The sequence below is a fragment of the Amblyomma americanum genome, chromosome 2 (genome assembly GCF_052857255.1).
Source record: "Amblyomma americanum isolate KBUSLIRL-KWMA chromosome 2, ASM5285725v1, whole genome shotgun sequence".
Taxonomy (NCBI): Eukaryota; Metazoa; Arthropoda; class Arachnida; order Ixodida; family Ixodidae; genus Amblyomma; species Amblyomma americanum.
In genome coordinates this window covers 23334285-23353930 of record NC_135498.1, presented here as the reverse complement: position 1 = coordinate 23353930, position 19646 = coordinate 23334285, and the positions used below count along the sequence as shown (strand labels likewise).

General features: G+C 45.7%; 1 protein-coding gene across 1 annotated transcript in view; it reads left to right on the top strand.

Moving 5' to 3' along the window:
• Positions 1 to 19646, top strand: part of LOC144118395 (uncharacterized) — a 94765-nt gene that overhangs the window by 30980 nt on the left and 44139 nt on the right. The window contains exons 8-9 of the mRNA XM_077651342.1: positions 2624 to 2785; positions 7377 to 7475. Coding sequence (XP_077507468.1) covers positions 2624 to 2785; positions 7377 to 7475 — 261 coding nt within the window. The remainder of the gene's footprint in view (positions 1 to 2623; positions 2786 to 7376; positions 7476 to 19646) is intronic.

Here is a 19646-nt window from a genome sequence, read left to right as displayed (position 1 = left end):
TCAACACAGCGTGTTCCGCATGCGATCGCCCATGGTTTAAAGGGACCGACCGCTGGCCGAGGCGTGTCATGATTATATGGCAGAAATGAAAAGATAGTGCCTCATATTTCAATAATAGAGCACTTCAATATCAAGGAAATGAGGATATTGACAATCGGATTAGTCAGTCTTGCGGTGAAACCAGCCATTTTCAGTGCAGCCCACCATGTGATCACATCTCGGTAAAGTATCGTTTAATAGAACTCCCTGTTGGGCTAGTTGGTTTTGGTTCATATTTAAATATTTATGGAATGTTGTAGATTTATTCTAGTCGGTTCCTCATGGCATGGTGCCTTATTCTCCTCTGTTAGGGAGTCCATTGAAGAAAATGACCCGATTTCATTTCAGAGCTCAGCTGGTGTTTCCATTGGTAATTTTTAAAACTTTATTACAGTTTTACTTCTATTATCTACTTATCTACTTATCTACATTTATTATTTTTGATCAGCAGTTTTTTCTGCAGATATCAGGTATTGGGTCCTGTGTGGAACCTGCGCTATATGTCACTTTTTTAAAATATCAGTTGGAGCGAGCCCTGCAGCAGGTTTTACCAAATAACAAGGTTTTTAATGTTTTTAGGTATGTTGTTGATTTCGATTTTTTTTAAATAAAAAATGTTTTCACAACCTGAAGGAAACAGTGGTCAGTGTCTTATTTTCATTTAGAGGGCATGGAAAAAGGCTCTGAGATCACACATGAACTTCCTGACCATAATTCATTACAATTTCTAGACTTGAAACTTCAGTTGTGTGGTGAACGGGTCTGTTGGTCGTATTCCCTGTGCGCGAAGAAGCAGGTGCTACTTTTTGACTCATCTCATTATAAACTTGCGAAACGAGGAATCGCTTCGCTTTACCCCGAATCGGCGCTCATAAAGTCATGGTGTGGTGGCTCAGTGGTTCGGGCGCTCGGCTACTGATCCGGAGTTCCCGGGTTCGAACCCGACCGCGGCGGCTGCGTTTTTATGGAGGAAAAACGCTAAGGCGCCCGTGTGCTGTGCGATGTCAGTGCACGTTAAAGATCCCCAGGTGGTCGAAATTATTCCTTAGCCCTCCACTACGGCACCGCTTCCTTTATTTCACTCCGTCCTTTATCCCTTCCATTACGGCGCGGTTCAGGTGTCCACCGGTATATGAGACAGCTACTGCGCCATTTTCTTTCCCACAAAACCAATTATTATTATTATTATTATTATTATTATTATTATTATTATTATTATTATTATTATTATTATTATTATTATTATTATTATTATTATTGAATTCGTTCATGCGGCCGGACTTCGCCCACTGCTGATCACTTGTAATGTAAATTGGTTGTTGGGAAAAGGAAATGGCGCAGTATCTGTCTCACATCTCGGCTGACACCTGAACCGCGCCGTAAGGGAAGGGATAAAGGAGTGAATGAAAGAAGAAAGGAAGGAAGAGGTGCCGTAGTGGAGGGCTCCGGAATAATTTCTACCATCCGGGGATCTTTAACGTGCACTGACATCGCACAGCACACGGGCGCCTTTGCATTTCGCCTCCATCGGAACGCAGCCGCCGCGGTCGGGTTCGAGCCCGGGTACTTCATATCAGTAGCCGAGCGCCCTAACCACTCAGCCACCGCGGCGGGTGATCGCTTGTTCAGAAGCTGATCCTTCGGCGTGTTTCCAGCCGTCCTCTTCGCCAACTGCTACGTCCAGTGAGCCGTGATAGGATCCCGCCAAGTATTTAAAGGGACCCTGAAATCATTTTGAGGGGCATATTCTGGTCATTTTTCGCAAGCGCTAGAAGAACACGAACAAAGAGGGAGCAGACATGGACGAGTGCGGTCTGTTCACTCTTTGTCCGTGTTCTTATAGCGCTTGCGAAAAATGACAAACGTACACCAAATATATAGGCCGATCCGCCACTCTTCTGCATATTCTGGTGCAACAGATCTGTAGAGGGGTGTCTTTGTGGGTATTCGAGTCAACGCTGAAAACTCTGCGTGGAGTTTATAATTTAAAAATAATTTTTAAGAATCCTTGCTCACAGTAGCTCGAACCGATTAGGGCGACTCACCTCACCGCGCGTCCCCTGCCCCGTGGACGTCAGTGCGCAGAAGAACCAGCTTTCAAGCTCGCCTCGTCTGCAGAATCTATGCGGAACTTCGTTCGCTGTTAAAGAAATAATCTGTGTAGCTGTATGGCTGCGTTTGAGTGGACGCTGATAAGTAATTACTCCCTTAATACTAAACAAATCACTGCCAAACCACTAGTATTTCTCCGGATTCTATGCCAATATACTTCGCTCATCTCTCACGGTAACTTCCCCTTAAAGGCAGTAAAGAGAGCAGTGGTCCAATTTCGATGGAGGTGAAATTCTAGAGGGCCTGTGTACTGTACGATGTCAGTGCACGTTAAAGAACCCCAGGTAGTGGAAGTTTCCGGCGCCCTTCACTAAGGCGTCCCTCATAGCCCGAGTCCCTTTGGGACGTTAGCCCCCATAAACCATATTCTTAGACTACAACATTGACGCGTGCTCGGCAAGCGGTGATATAAACCGTGTTTATGGTTTCAGAAATGATCGTTCTTCGGATAAAACACCTCTGAACTTTTCAGGTTTCTATCCCCGACATGGGCATTATGGAACCGACCTTCTACGCGGTTACGCTGGGCGGAAAAAAGTACGAGCAAGTGCTGCCAGAATTGATTACGATATTCGATGACACATTAGACGAGATGAAAGAACAGATCGTTAAAGTCGGCGCAAAGATTTATGAGGTGAGTAATCCAGCAGTAAATTTGATGACTCTCTTTCTTCGGTAGTGCTCAGACCCTTGCAAAAGTGGATGATTCGGGGGTGATGAAGCGATGGTGCAGAAGATGAAAGAACTATCTTAAGCTAGATGCTCTCACTCAGAGGATCAGCTCTGCACGACCTTAGTTTTCGAAACATATAGTTAAAGCCTAACTGCTGTCAAATAAGCTGCTGAGCACGGAGCTTTTACCTGGACTGTTGTTTGGTGCTTTTGCATCCTATTTCAAAGGTTTCGTTAATAAATAAGTTCGGGTGGTCATTCCAGGTCATTTGCAATAAACGACGGCCGCACAACCTGAAAAGTGACGAACTCTTCCTTTTTCTGGTGGCACTATATACCGTCGTCTCTTGTGAACATGAACCATCTAGCCCGAATCGTCAATCTGCCTCAATTCCAGGTGGCCGCTCCCAGGTTTCAGTGTACCAATAAAGTATACAGCCCCTAAAGGTTGCGCACATGCTCGAACCTAAGGCCCCCCTGATAAAAGCAAACTAACAAAATACTAGAAATCCCTCTCCAGATGTGGGTGTCTCCCTTTCTGTTTTACCGCCTGCTGCCCTAGAATGAAGAACGCTAGAATGAAGGGAATGCGCTTTATGCGGCATTTATTTAGAAGCAATGGCCGCAAGCCAGCTAAAACGCGATACGCGAAACGCGACATCATCAACCTACTTGCTAAAAATGCTTAAAAATCGGTTAAAATTACTTTAAATAAATTTACCTCTGTTTTAAATCTTTTCCTTCTTTATTTCTGTGTCTACAGTTTTATGGAGCTCAGCTGTAATGAAAAGTGAAACGCACTTGATTAGCTTCACAGCTGCGTTTGTACGGTTTTTTGGGGCATGTATTTATTATATTCTAGATTATGCTTTAAGTCAATAATTTTGCTTTCAAGACGATATATACACTTACGCTGTCCACCTAATTACAACACAGCAAGCCGAAGAATCTGCTTGCAGGTGTCCTTATTGGTGGATGGACTTAGGACTTCGAAGTCGACACTGCTGTTCGCAAAGCTCACAAGTAGCTCCATCACCGCTTTCTTGCTGAATTGGTGCCCAGTTTCGTTAACGACGTTTTTACAAAGCAAACTGTCACGATAAGGCAAGCTTTTACTGCAACTGAATATTTAACGCACGCAGCTTCGTCTTCAGTGATGTGCAGTAAAATAAGGCGTTCATTTCTTTCCATAGCATGCCAGAATGTAGACTTCTTGCTTGCTACATAACCCTTGAGTCTTAGGTTTAGAATCTTGTCTTCCTGATCTTAACGAAATACTTCGGCAGACTCTCAAAGGAGCAGTCTCAAGATGCATTCGCTTCGAGTCGGGGTGATCCTTTGAGGTTCTCGGTTTGTGAAGTGAGATGGGCATTCTGGAAACTTTGATGAGATTGAGCCTTTGCGAAATCTATGCAGTGGTGGTGTGCGGTGTAAGCGCATCGATGCGGGAGGCCTCTTTTGTTCAGATAGCAGCTGCAACTTTGCAAGGGAGCTGACTCTTGAAATGCTACATTTGCTACTTCAATTTTAATAAGATTCTTGGTTTAAAGCCATTTTCCTATAATGCTGCGCTCCGGCAGAAACTCCGGCAGAAAGCTACAAGGAAAACGAAGGATCGCCATAGCTGTGGCTGCTGGGTGTGCACAACCCGATGGCCCCCTTGCGCGACAGCCCGCGATGCCAACTGCTCCTCACCAAGAATATTTTGCGTACACATGCTGTACGCACAGCACAAAGCAAGTTACAACGACGAAAAAGCGTAGAGGGACGTACAAAACAAAAACTGAAAAGCAGACCGATGTATACAAACTACTACCACATATTACAAGATGATGATCAAGTGGTTTTATTAAAATAACAATAAAAAGTAAGGAAAACATCCCGGCATCTGCCATCGGCACTGAAACACCTGAGCTGGGGCAGCAGAAATAAAAGATAGCAAGCACAATGGAGAAATGAAATGAAAGAGGTGAGGGGACAGGAAGAGAGGATAGGGGGGAGAGGTAATATGCACAAAAAAACCAGTTACACATTAAAGTCTTACAAGTGCAACTCTCCCTTTTAACGACAGTCTCGATACTTGTACAACACTCAAACGTAAATGCAACAAACAGCAATTACGAGAGCACGAATTGTTTCCCTTTCTCGTAGATGTTGTTTGATCCAGATGTTGACGTGGAGTTGTAGAGGGCGGGCCTCTTGAGTGACCCCAGGGACTTACTTCGCGACTGGTGAGTTCAGACACGCGTGCAGGTCTTGTGAAGGTTAGACACTTGGAAGGCTTTCCTCGAGCAGCTATTTATTACAATGTGTATACTTCTGGTTTACATGCGCCGAAAGATTTCGGCCTCTCCGCTTTAACCAAATATAATACCGCAAACTTCTCCGACTCCGGGCCACCGCCGGCCACCAAACGGCCAACCCGTCCGGCCGCCGGTCACAGAACTCGTGTCTCCAACTGCACGGGACCACCCCGAGACCGCCACCAGCCGAACACGACCGACCTGACACACACCAACCTCCTGCGCTCTCCTTCGCGCGCACCCATCCCGTTGCATTCTCGCCAAAACTCCATCCTCAGCCAATAGACAATCCCGCCCGTAACTCGTCAGCCAATAGATGATTTTCCCGCCATCTTTCAAACTTAAGATGTCACAACGAAAAAGAAAAGTACACAATATCGAACACACGCCTCACTGTGTTCCTCACTCGCTTAGGCCGAGGAACACAAAACTTGCGCGCGGCGCTGTATTGAGTCTTTCCCACTTTGTCGGCGCGTTGCCCTGCTCCCCTTCGGCGGCAGCCCTCACGCTTTACCATGCACTACGTAACTCCCCCCTTACCCTTCTTTCCCCCGCATTTTTTTTTTTTTTGCGCAAGAGGCCGAAACCTTTCGGAACATGTAAACCAGTTGTGTACGTATTGTAATAACTTCTCGAGGAAAGCCTTCCAAGCGTCTAACCTTCACAAGACCTTCACACGTGTCTGAACTCACCAGTCGCTAAGTACGTCCCCAGGGTCACTCGCAAGACCCGCCCTCTACCACTACGGCAACATCTGGATCCAACAAACTCTACGAGAGGGGGAAAAGATCTGTGACTGGCGCAGCCGCCAGGATCCGAGACAAGGGTCTGCTGAGGTACGCAGAGGTAACACAGGTTGACATGTTGAGCTAGTCAGCCCACAAGGAACGCTTGCCCTTGGTCGACGAAGAGAAGGGGAAAACCAGACATCAAGAAAGAAGAAATTCAGCACAAATGCCCAAATGCAAATAGAACTGTAAATTGAGAAAATGAGGCTAGAGAGGGCCAAAACTGAATTCGAGACAGAGAACTTACGCAGACAAGGCACAGCTTATCTTTCAGAAGGGAAAGAAGCAGTAAAATACTCAACAATGCTGAGCACTGTACTACCTCGAATACCGAAAGATCAGTCGCTTATTCCGGGGGGGGGGGGGGGGGGGGATTCTGTGGGGAGATGCTATTTCACTCGTTCAGAGTACTAAAAAGCGTGCAGTTCAGTCCATGGCCCTGATTCCATACCTCACTGACAGCGTACGATCGATGGTGATGCGAAGTGGGCAATACGAGTACTGCTGAGGAGTGGCCAAATCCTGTTCTGCTAAAACGGCGTGTTCTCTATCGTCGCTGTTCGACGGTATCAGGTTGCATCCTTGGCGTGGTTATCCTAATCCATCAGCACTCTGATATTAGCAGAACTGCGGTGGTACCGGGACTCAAACCAGGAGTATTTTGCCGTGGTGTGAATGCTGTGCCGTTGCTCCAAATAATTCTACTCCGTCTCCGCTAAACCCCCTCCACTGCTAAACGCCCCTTTTTGTAACCAAATATTAATGCAAAAGCCATATTCCGATGGGTAAACCACATGGGGAAAGATATTGCGATGTTTGTGGGTTTGTGCCAAGTGTAATAAAGAAATAGAAATGATCGAATAAATATCCCCGACTAAGACTTCAACCATCGGCAGCGCGAACAGATGAGCTTCGCTGGATACTGCGCGAAAGCACTAGGCTATCACCGCAGGAGTACAGGCCTCGGGATACACTGCAACACACTCTCGCGCAGTGCATTGCACATCGTCGTCTTCGTCAGCTACTACTATCAAGTATTCGCGCTTGAGCTGTGTGGCGGTAGTGATGTGTGCGGCATGCGTTGGCGGGGACAACGCTGTGGCAGAAACGCGGCACTAGAGCAATACGCATTGGCGTTAACAACACTGCTGCATTAAAGTGACACTTAGCATAGGTCGCCGGCGTACATTGGGTAAATTGGCATTGACGACGAAAAAGCTGGACTCACATAACCGGCTCCAAGGGTCAATGGCCACCTCAATCGTGCTTTCAGGTGACGATGGCGTCCACCTGCAAAAACCTGTGCTTTCGCACAATATTTACTGCTTAGCAATGGTAAACCGCCAGCCAATTGTTTGTTGGTGCATTGCTACAGCGAATGCCACAGCACGTGCCATGACACTTCCAGGCGCCAAAGAAACAAGCGCAATGGTAGGCTCACCACCCGCAATTTGTTTCGCAGTTCATAGAGTACTGCAAGGACCTCGACTTCACGGCGGCTCCAGTGATGGTCCGAGACACCGACTTTGGATTGCCTCCTGCCGGCGTTCAACATAATGTGGTAAGTGTGATTGTGTCATTTTTTCATCTAAGTAGCGCCAGTAGAGTAGTAGTGGCAGTAGCAGTGATACCAAGGTAGATGTCTGGTAGCGTAGCTTGCATAGAAGCCCTTATATTTAAAACATGCAGGTTGTGGTGCAGAGCCAGCGCCCTCTTCGAAATGGGTGGACAACTTAACAATAGGCAATAATTAAAAAAAAAAAGTCATAGCCGCATGCTTCCTGGCGGGAAAAATAAATCCTCCTCGAATGTGTCGACATACCAACATGCCTATTTATTTGTGCTATTTTCCGAAAGGTGAAGTTATAGGCGCAGTTATAGCTCCTTGCTTGGGTACTGCTCTTGAGCAGTCGAATATACGAGCAATAGGTTGTGATGATATGCTGTCCATCAAGCTTAGCCCACATAAAAGAGAGAATAGTGCAGATTTTTAACAATAGTCATAATTAGTTGAAAACCACACGCACACACGCAAGTCTCGGAATAGTGACGCATTAAGAGGTCGCTATGGCCTTTCGGAGACTAAACCTACGGGACAAGTTTAAAGCTTGCACACACAGAGAACAAGTTAGTTGCCTGCTGTGCACAGATGGCATAAAAGTGCTGTTATTAGCGCTGCACTTTCCCAGTGAAATTAGGTTGCCTTTTAGAACACATGGAGGACAGACATTTTCGTCATTACGTAGGATCAAGCGCTCACAGAATGAGAAGGCAAGAGAAGGCACGGGAGAATGAACAAATACGAATAGTCAGCTTGCAGTCATATTAAGGCAAGTCATATTAAGGCAAAACAATTTACCTCAGTAAAGACTGCTGCTGTGCGCCTAACACACAAATAGAATGAACATTATAGCCTGCAAGATTTTGCAAAGTGAGCAGACCATGATATGTGACATAAAGCACTCTTCTCTGATCATTGATAATAAGAGGGCAGTATCATGCCATATGACATCTACAAAACTAAAGAAAGGCCAGTTTTTAGTACTCAGAAATAGTGAAAAATTTCTGAGACAGCATTCGCTTGCTATTTGTAAGAGATAGGCCTGTTCATTTCTTTATCGTGAAAGCAGTGCCCAGTTTCAGAGTGATATAAAGCATAAGTATCCTTCAAATCACTGCCAAGTACACGCCGATCAAAGCGTTTTTTTCACCACGAACAATAACAATTCTCGTGCATTATCTCATTTAGTACAGTCAACAGAAAACACAATCATTCCTAATGCAGGTGCAAAAAGAAATGAACCGAAACCACAATGGAACAAACTCTTTCGTGCCAACCACCAAGCTGTAATTCGAGAGTAACACCTGACACACGCACACGCACTGTTCTGTTTTTGTTGCGAAAGCAACGATACGCCAGCCAGCCAGCTCGGCTCGTTGCGTGGTCGCACTTCAGCCGTATGCCGTGGCCGACGAACGGCCTTGAATATATATATATATATATATATATATATATATATATATATATATATATATATATATATATATATATATAATATGCGCTTCGCCTCCAGTGTATTGTATCCTATCAGCAGCAGCAGCAGTGTATTGTAGTCGTTATGGAGAGCGCGAAAGAGGCACAACAACGACAGAGCGAAGCGCGGTAGAGACAACGCGCTCAAGAGACGTCAGAAGAACGCGTCGCACGACTCGAGAAGCGTCGTAACGAAGATGCGGCTAGAAGTCGTGCCACGTCCCGGAGTGGCTCTTCAACTGCGGAAGAGACCGGTTTGAGTTCTCTAGACCGTCGGTATTGAGGCGCTGCGTAGACGACGCGCCGAGGAAACGAAGCGTTCGCAATTCAACTAGGGTTAATCAGAGCTGAACCAGCCAATTTTTTATAGGCAACCAGTGACAACGGCATGCAGAGTGACTAATAACCTACCATCGCAATGTGAGGTCGTGCAGCAGTTCTCACTTTGACACACTACTCAACGCAGCATCAGTTCTTCGAGGGCTATGCGCTCTCTGTCTCGAACAACACCTCTTTCCGAAGGCAGCAGCGCCAAAAAGTACGACTGGAACTGTGGCCAGTATGGAAAAAAGCAAGCGCACACATGTAGCCGACGAGAATGTAGCGGGATGACAAAAAAAAATGGCAGTGCCGTAACTGGACTAACTCCGGAATTCAGCGAAAAGCAAGGACGCTTGCAAAGCGTCTGAGACTCGTCCATGGCAACTCCGCTACACACTCGCGACAGTCGTTCTATATATATATATATATATATATATATATATATATATATATATATATATATATATATATATATATATATATATATATATATATATATATATAGAACGACTGTCGCGAGTGTGTATATATATATACCCACACGACCACGCGGCTATGACATGGTATCACATGGTCTTACGACACCCCCGTCAGATGTCATCACGTGGCTTCACATCACCCCATCGGATGTCCTTAAGGTCAAAGGTCAACTCGTCAACTCAACGTCAGATGTCAACTAAAGGTCAGGGGTCAAGGGTTCCATTCCATAACTGTGCCACATATGGCCTTACACGGCTAACGTGGTTGGGCGGAAGGTCGTTCAAGGTCATTCTCCGGCCTACGCGATGACTGCTTTACCTAACGTAGTGAAGCTTTTCGCTTCAAAAGCAACCAAGCACTTAAAACGGACGCTGATAAAACGCGAGCAGCCGCACGTAACGAAGCCACTAGATAGGCCAGGTAGCGGCAGAGCCATGGGCAAAACCAATTGACCTTGGTCAAGGTGCATGGCATGAGAAACAGTGCCCGCTGCTGGGAGAGAACGTGAACGTAAATATTTTTAAATAAAGAGGGGTTGTACTTTCGAACCAAATGTGCACAATTAAATCATTTTTAAAATCAGTTGCTAGAACGGTGTCTTAAATAGTTATAAATCACAAAAATGTAACCAATTTGTTTTTTCACTTTGTGTTTCTCGACTCAACCGATTTTGGCACTTCATTCCACAGCCCTAACTAATGTCCCTGGCGCTTGGCTCCAGACCTCATTCGCGCTCCGCCTTCTCGAGCTATGTAAATTGGCCTTGGTGGTACTACAACAGCCGCAGTAGTACCTGTAGTAGTGGTATAGTATGCAGTGATCATCATCATCATCATCATCATCATCATCATCATCATCATCATACTCAGACTCTGGGAATGCACTCCTTGACCCTTAACGTCCATAGGTTACCTTACCTTCACGTTACATGTCCTCCCAGTGCCCATTTACACATTTTTTTTTATTTCGACTAGGATGTCATTCACTCTCGTTTGTTCACTTACCCACTCTGCTCTCAACGTTACACCTATCATTTTCTTTTCCATAACTTGCTGCATTGTACAAAATTAAATTAGCCTCCACATTTCTGTGGGGACTAACTTAAATTTTGAATGCTGGAAAACTGTATTTGGAAAACTGAATATTGGAAAACTGTAAGGTATTGGTATAGAAATATTGAAGGTAACGGTTCATTCTTCCGATATGGCACTATAATGTTTCCATCGCTTGCAGCGAGTAGTTAGGGCTGGCATAGAAAAACATGGGGAATGCTTTTGATGATAGCAAAAGCGTTAATAGCAAAAAAATACAAGCCTTCCCACAGGAGATCTTCAGATATACTGAACGTTACAGTGATATCTTACACTGTTTCGCGCTAAAAACTGCTTCTGTCCAGTATTGTTACGTATGCTCTTTAACGTCCATATTTTTTACGTTAACCTCTCCCCAGCAAGACGTTCAGGCGATCCGGTGTTTCTGCCTTTTTTTATTGACACATTCAGTCGCCATGTTATATAAATAAAAATTGTTAAAACCTGATTGGTTCCATAGCCTGACTGGCTAGCAGTTTGTCGATCTACCACAATAATTCGGCTGTCAGTAACATAAAATGCCAAAAAAGACGTGCTCACGTTCGATCATATCAATGCTTTCAATTCACAGAGGGCAACAAACTCAGAAATGGTTATTAGTGCTTATTGTCCGCAGAAAAAAAAATACCTGCTGCTTTCATATCTGTCAGCATGAAATTCCAAATGAGTGTACCGTTAAACTATATTCACCTTCTACAGTAAGCCTTTCTGGCCATCAGTAAATTAAGGCATTAGTAATATACAGCTGCTGTACAGCGTGCTGATAACGTAAATAAACCTCCATGGCAGAGGATCGGTAAGTAGTGCTGTTCATTGTATCATATGAGCTACACTTCATGCATAACAGAGTCCAGCGCAAGTACATGCATCATTTGAAACAGATGTTATGTAGTACCCATTCTCTATTAAAAGTAATTATGCTTGTCCTCTCTTCCGGTCGATTAATATATTTAAATGCGTTTTGTACGCGTTGGCCTGTGTGCCGTGCAGTAACTCAGATAAATATGCAATAATGCAAAGTATAGAATATACGAAACAGTGTTGCAAAACATTCACGGGCTTTCACTGACATGTAGCAGCCATAACTTGCCTTGAAACATGTCGTACTAATATGCGATTGTCATTACATGTTTGAGTCATGCATAACCGTTAAATACTTCTACAAGACTATTCTGCGCAATTGTGCATTTTCCTAAAATAAATGAAACGTATAGAATTAAGTTTTTTCTGCAATAACAAACCATAGATACTTAGTTTTGTCTGTGTTAATACTTAACTCAACTCTTCTTAACCATGAGTGAACTCTCCGCGGCTCCTTGTTGAATTTTTATTGGAGCTCGCTTGGAGCAAGATTAATGCCACATCGGCCTTATACATTAAGGCTTCGTAGCACAACCTTTGTCCGTAAAGTTTTGAGACTGATTTATTTTCTTCTCTAGAAATGATTCCCCAAAACAAATGTTGGTTCGTGTGTGCTGCGCCATCTTTTCGGGCTAACCTGAGCTATTTATGTTAATTGTTGCCTTTGGCTCGTGACGCCGTCGGAGGAGGACGCTTTTTTTGGAGCTCCAGCGACTACGTCCGAAGCTAAGTGCTTTTTTGGTATTTGCGCTTGTACATGCTGTCGGGCGGTAGTTTTAAACCCAGTTAAGGGTAGGAAGGCTAGCGGAAGTGTGTGTGCCGAAGGTTTTTGCGTAGGAATTTTGGCAGGCATTTACGTTGCCTGGTGCCAAAAGTTTTTGGTGCAGGAATTTTGGCGGGCTTTTACGTTGCGTAGTACCGAAGGTTTTTGTATAGGAATTTTAGCGGTCTTTTACGTTGCGTAGTGCCGAAGGTTTTTGTGTAGGAATTTTGGCGACTACGTTGCATAGTCGGCCGGACGATGGGTCGGCCAGCTATGAAAGTCAAGGTAGACGGGGAAGGGAGTTAGTGCAGTGCCAGGAGTGCGGCTGTTGTGCTATTTAGACGAGACCAAGTTCAGGAGTTTAGCCGAGGCAGATGGGGCTAGCTTCGCGTGCAAGATATGTAAGCGTATTGAAGAGGTCGTTCAGACGTTGAAAGTGGAATGGACAACTAAGATTAAGGAACTCAAAGGGAACCTGAAGGTGGAACGAGAATAACGGATTAAGCTAGAAACTCAGGTCGCCGAGTCGCTCAAGAGGGAGGAGGCTAATGCCGACCTGTTGGAGCGAATTGTGGGCGAGCTGAAGGAGGAGCGGGAAAAGCGGACCCAGCTAGAAGAGCAGGTAGAAGCGCTCAGGTCGCGGCTGGCAGGACACCCCTGTTCGGAGCAGTGTCAGGTGGGGGACGAGGCTCGTCGATCCTACAGTGCTATAGCGAAGCAGGCTTTGAGTGGAGAAGAGAGAGCGGTAAAAACGGGCACGGAGACTCGCGACAGTAGCGTACGGCGGTGGGAGAGACAGCTAGTGCGATCCGGAGGGCAACAGTCGCAGTTAGAAAGCGAACGGTTAGGGCGCAGGAGGGTTCTGGTGGTCGGGGACTCGAACGTAGCGAGGGTTGAGGGAGGCGTTCTGACGGCAGTGAAGGCGGACAGGCGGGTGCAGGTGGAGGCCCAGTAAGAGAAGTGCATGGTAGATACAATGGCCAAAGCCCAGGAGGTGGTGGGGGGCAACATGGATGGCGAACACCTTGTTGTTACCATGCTTGTCTCAATGATGTGATGAAGGGGAGGAGCCAGAATATCGAGAAGCAGTTAGAAGTGGGGATGCGTAGGCTTAGAGAGGCCTCTGAGAGTGTGCATGTGACCATATGCACAATCCCAGAGGTCCAGAGGCAGGCTAGCGAAACGGAAAGGAGGATCGTTGAGGCTAACCGTGTAATTAGGTTAATGAGTCGACGACTAAGATTCGGGGTAATGGAAGTTAACAGGGAAGTGTACGAGGTCAGGCCCCACCTTTTTTTTTTTGCACAGGATGGCATTCACTACGGTGGTGCCACTGGCAAGAGGGTGGGTAGTAGGATAGGTCACCAGGCAACAGCTTTTTTGGGGGGACCCAGAGCTCTGAGGGAACCAGTGTAGGGCCAAGTTAATTCAGATATAGGTTTCATTAACATGCAATATGGCAGGAATAGACTGAAATGGGAGGAAATAGAAGAACAGTTAAGGCAGGAGGAATTAATGGTATATGGTTTAGTGAAAACGCATCTTAGAGACATGAAGCAACCAACCTGTAACCCAGACTACGCATGGGAATATTGCAAGGGAACAGAGGGCAGCAGAAAGGGGGGTGGAATTGGGGCATTCATTCATAAAAGTAAGAATTTTCAAAGGGTTAAACTGAGATGCAAGGAACATTTATGGCTAAAAGAAAAAGTGGCAGGCAAGCAAACACTCCTTGGCTTTGTATACCTGTGGACAGGAGCTAATGCCAAAGAGGAAAGCAGGAAAATGTTAGAATGTGTTGCAAGCGACATTGATGAGCTAGGAAGACAGGACGAGATAATTATATTAGGCGACATAAACGCATATTAAGACCTGGATGGGTACACCGATTTGACAGGAAGCATGCTGCAGGACATGTGTGACAGGCATGATTTAGTTGTATGCAACAGTACCGAAAAGTGTGAAGGGCTCATAACATTGGAGGCAGGGAATCTGCACTCGATGATCGATTATGCACTAATGTCACAGAGGGTGTATAATAGATTAGGGGTAATGAGCATAGATGAACATGGTTCCAGAAGTCTAGGTAGGGACCACAAGCGTATCAAGTTGAGTTTCAGAAGAGAAGCCAAAGTAGGACTGAAGCGAGATGAACAATCAGAGGGGAATTTTTACTCAGGAGAGCAATTGGAAGCAGCAGCCAAACAAATTTAGGAAGCAATTTTTGAGGATAGTGAAACAGAATGGACTTATAACAAATTAACTCGATTACTGGAGCTAGACCTAGCTAAGGTGCGAGTAAAGCTTAAAGGTTTGGTTTTATGGCTGATGGGAGTTTAACGTCCCAAAGCGACTCAGGCTATGAGAGACGCCGTAGTGAGGGGCTTCGGGAATTTCGACCACCTGGGGTTCTTTAACGTGCACTGACATCGCACAGTACACGGGCCTCTAGAATTTCGCCTCCATCGAAATTCGACCGCTGCGGCGGGGATCGAGCCCGCGTCTTTCGGGCCAGCAGCCGAGCGCCATAACCACTCAGCCACTGCGGCGGCTTTAAAAGCTAAAAGAGAAAAGACGCAAACCGAAGAGCAGGTGGGATGAGGAGGTCAAGAGGGCGATAGAGAAACGTCAGGAAGCGTCCAGGGAACATATATATTCCAAGAAGAGAGGGGAACCAGAAGTTGAAGCAGACAGAAAATGGGATACCTTCATAAAGTGCAGAAGGGAAGCATCCTGTTTGATTAATGAGAAAATTAGAAGAAAGGGTGCCCAATGGATGCCAAAAGTAAATAAAAAGGATAGAAAAGCAGCTCAAAAATTTTGGAAACGTCTAAATGCAATGAGCATTAAGACTAGGCTATAGCAAAGGTTTAGTGTTACAGATCAGGGTATTCGACTAGAAGGGGATGAAGCGATAAAACACATAGGAACAAGGATGACAGAAAAATTCAAAGAAAGAAATGTTGCACATAATTTATCCAAGGAGGATAGACCGGTTACTGCAATAGCTTCACTTGAGCAAAGATAGTGGGAAAGGGCAGAGAAGATTTCTAGTGGCACATCAACAGGACCAGATGGTATCCCGATCATGTTAATAAAGAAGCTAGGACCAAAATCCAAGCAAACATTAATACAGGTAGTGAATAAAATGATAGTGGATGGAGAAGTACCCGATGAATGGCGAATAAGTAGAATGAACATGATATACAAGGGAAAGGGGGACAAAGCTGATATGTAACTATCGTCCCATAACAGTGACATCTGTGGTTTACAGGGTGGTGATGCAGATTATAAAGGACAGATTGCAGGCTTGGGTGGACAACGAGGAGGTGCTAGGGGAGCTACAAAATGGGTTCCGGAAACAAAAGAGGTTGGAGGGCAACCTGTTTTCATTGACGCAGTGTATAGAGATTGCTGAAAAGGAACACAGGCCCTATGGCTAGCATTTCTGGATATTAAGGGAGCCTACGACAACGCTATTCAAGAGTATCTGTGGGACATACAGGACACATTGGATATAGAAGATGGTGTAATTAATCTTTTAAAAGATATATATAAAGGTAACAGAGTGCTTATAAAATGAAAAAAAAAAATGTATCAGAGCCTGTAGCGATACAGCGGGGGCTTAGGCAAGGATGTCCTCTGTCTCCTTTGTTGTTCATGTTGTACCTGCAAGGGTTGGAGACCAAGCTAGAGAGGCGCGGACTAGGCTTCAACCTTTCTTTTTTCAAGAAAGGAGAATGGATTGAACAGTCATTACTGGGGCTAATATACGCCGATAATATAGTGCTAATGGTAGTGCTAATGGCTGACAACAAGGAAGATTTACAGAAGTTGATAGACATATGTGGTACAGAGGGTGATAGATTAGGCATTAGGCTTCAAGTTTAGTAAGGAAAAATCTGCAGTCATGATATTTAATGAAGAGGGCAGCGAGCATAGAATACAGGAGTTCACGCTAGAAGTAGTGTATCAGTACAAGTATCTAGGGGTGTGGATAAATAACGGCGATGAATATCTGACAGAGCATGAAAATATGTAATGAATAAAGCTAGTAGGAATGCAGCTTTCATGAAAAATAGGGCACTGTGGAATTACGATAAGTATGAAGTGGTAAGAGGGATCTTGAAAGGGGTGATGGCTCCTAGCCTGATTTTCGGTAATGCGGTACTGTGCATGGGACCAGATGTCCAAGAAAGGTTAGAAATCAAACAACGCGGCGTAGGGAGGCAAGCTTTGGGAGCACATGGCAATACACCAAATCAGGGGATGCAGGGTGATATGGGATGGGCGTCGTTCGAGAGCAGAGTAGCTAGCAGTAAGATAGCATTTGAGGAACGATTGAGAAAAATGGGGGAAAATCAGTGGGCTAGGAAAGTTTTCAGATACCTGTATATAAGGAATGTTGATACGAAATGGAGAAAGCGAACTAGAAAATTGACAAGCAAATATCTGGACAGCAGTAGGGAGGCAAATAAGCAATTATCAGTTAAAGAAAAAGGTTAAAGGAACAGAGAGAGCTCTGTGGAAAACAGGAATGCTGACGAAATCAGCACTGGGAACATACAGGGTCTTTAAGCAGGAAATTGCCAAAGAAAATATCTATGATAATTGTAGGGGAAGCTCTTTGTTGTTTGAGGCCAGGACGGGAGTTTTGCGGACTAAGACATATAGAGCCAGGTACCACGAGATAGACACGTTGTGTGTTGCGTGCGGAGAGGAGGCGGAAACGGCTGAACACTTGATACTTTTGTGTAAAGTTCTTCCCCCTACAGTGGAAAGCAGCGGGGCTGATTTATCCAAGGCATTGAGGTTTAAGTACAGTGAAGGGAAAGTAGATTTTAAGCGGGTAGAAGTAACCAAGCGAAGGTTATTTGATTGGAGGATAAAAATAATACAAGAGCAAAATTTCATGTCATGGCTAGGTGGCTTGAGCCACCGCCTGATTTAAAGGGTTCAGGCTCCATCCATCCATCCATCCATCCATCCATCCATCCATCCATCCATCCATCCATCCATCCATCCATCCATCCATCCATCCATCCATCCATCCATCCATCCATCCGTCCGTCCGTCCGTCCGTCCGTCCGTCCGTCCGTCCGTCCGTCCGTCCGTCCGTCCGTCCGTCCGTCCGTCCGTCCGTCCGTCCGTCCGTCCGTCCGTCCGTCCGTCCGTCCGTCCGTCCGTCCGTCCGTCCATCCATCCATCCATCCATCCATCCATCCATCCATCCATCCATCCATCCATCCATCCATCCATCCATCCATCCATCCATCCATCCATCCATCCATCCATCCATCCATCCATCCATCCATCCATCCATCCATCCATCCATCCATCCATCCATCCATCCATCCATCCATCCATCCATCCATCCATCCATCCATCCATCCATCCATCCATCCATCCATCCATCCATCCATCCATCCATCCATCCATCCATCCATCCATCCATCCATCCATCCATCCATCCATCCATCCATCCATCCATCCATCCATCCATCCATCCATCCATCCATCCATCCATCCATCCATCCATCCATCCATCCATCCATCCATCCATCCATCCATCCATCCATCCATCCATCCATCCATCCATCCATCCATCCATCCATCCATCCATCCATCCATCCATCCATCCATCCATCCATCCATCCATCCATCCATCCATCCATCCATCCATCCATCCATCCATCCATCCACCCGTCCGTCCACCCGTCCGTCCGTCCGTCCGTTGTCACTAGTCATCTGCACATTCTACTGTGAGTGAATGTGGAGATATGGACGTCCGCCTCGAACAGCATGTAAACATAAAATTTTGTGTAAAGCTTGGCAAGACAGCCACACAGACTTATGAGCTCCTTTGTGACGCTTACGGCAACGAGACATTGTTGCGGGCGCGGGTTTTCGAGTGGCACAAGAGGTTCGTTTCGGGGAGAACGTCGGTGGAAGACGACACAAGGCAGGGGCGCCCGTCAACTCGGAATGAAAACAACTTGGCTTGGATCAGGGAAATCGTACAGCAAGACCGCACCTTTACAGTCCGCATGCTATCAGATGCTCTAGACATTAGTAAGACAACATGCCACCCAATTTTGAGTGAGAGCTTTGGGAAACGAAAGCTGAATGCCATAGCCGCCCTCCGTCACACAGGACCAGAAGGACATGCGGGCATCATTGAGCGCTGATTGGCTCTCTGAGGCAGAGAAGGATGCTGCATTCATCGACAGCATCATTGCTGAAGACGAAACATGGTGTTTTTAATACGATCCTCAAACGAAGAGGCAGAGCGCCGAATGGTGGTCCACAAGCTCTCCGGCGTCGAGAAAGGTGCGGCGACAGAAGACCAAAACAATGATGATACTGATAGTAATTTTTTCGATGCCACAGGTGTCATACACCACGAGTTCGTCCCGCAAGGGCAGACGGTGAATTAGGAGTTTTAAATCCGCATGCTTCAACAGATGCGTGATGCACTGCGATGCCGTCGCCCTGACTTACTGGCATCTGGACAATGGAGCCTTCTCCACAATATCGCAAGGCCACAGACTGCTTTCAGCGTGACAAGCACAGCATTACTGGACTTCTCCATCCGCCATACTCGCCTGACCTCTCCCCATGCGATTTTTTCCTGTTTCCTCGTGCGAAGAGAGCCCTAAAAGGTCGCTGGATGGGGGGCGTGGAGGCCATTCAAGACGCCACGACAAAGGAGCTGACAGTCCTACCAAAAGAAGCGTTTTCCAACTGTTCCCAAGACCTTAAGAAGAGTTTAAAGCTGTGTATAGACTGCATGGGAGACTATTTCGAAGGGGTGCTGCACAAATGATTTCTATGTTAAACGCATTTTTTAATGAACTCAGTCTCGGAACATTACGGACAAAGGTTGTATTATAGACGTGTATGACGGCTACAGGACATCGTTACAATGTGTTTATGCCAGAGAAGGTAATAGGCTGTAAGCTACCCCAGTTTCCTCAGAGCACTCAGCGGAAAGGCATAGATCGATGTTGCATCCCTTGTTTTTGTGAACATTTCATGCTTCAAAGAAGAATGCGGCCTGTGTTATTAAGCGAAGTTTGTTCATGAACGCTGCCATTCTTAGTGATTTGTTAAAACCGATTGAGTGATTTGCCACAATGACAAACATGCGTGCATGTACCTCTTTGGTGCCACAGTCTTACT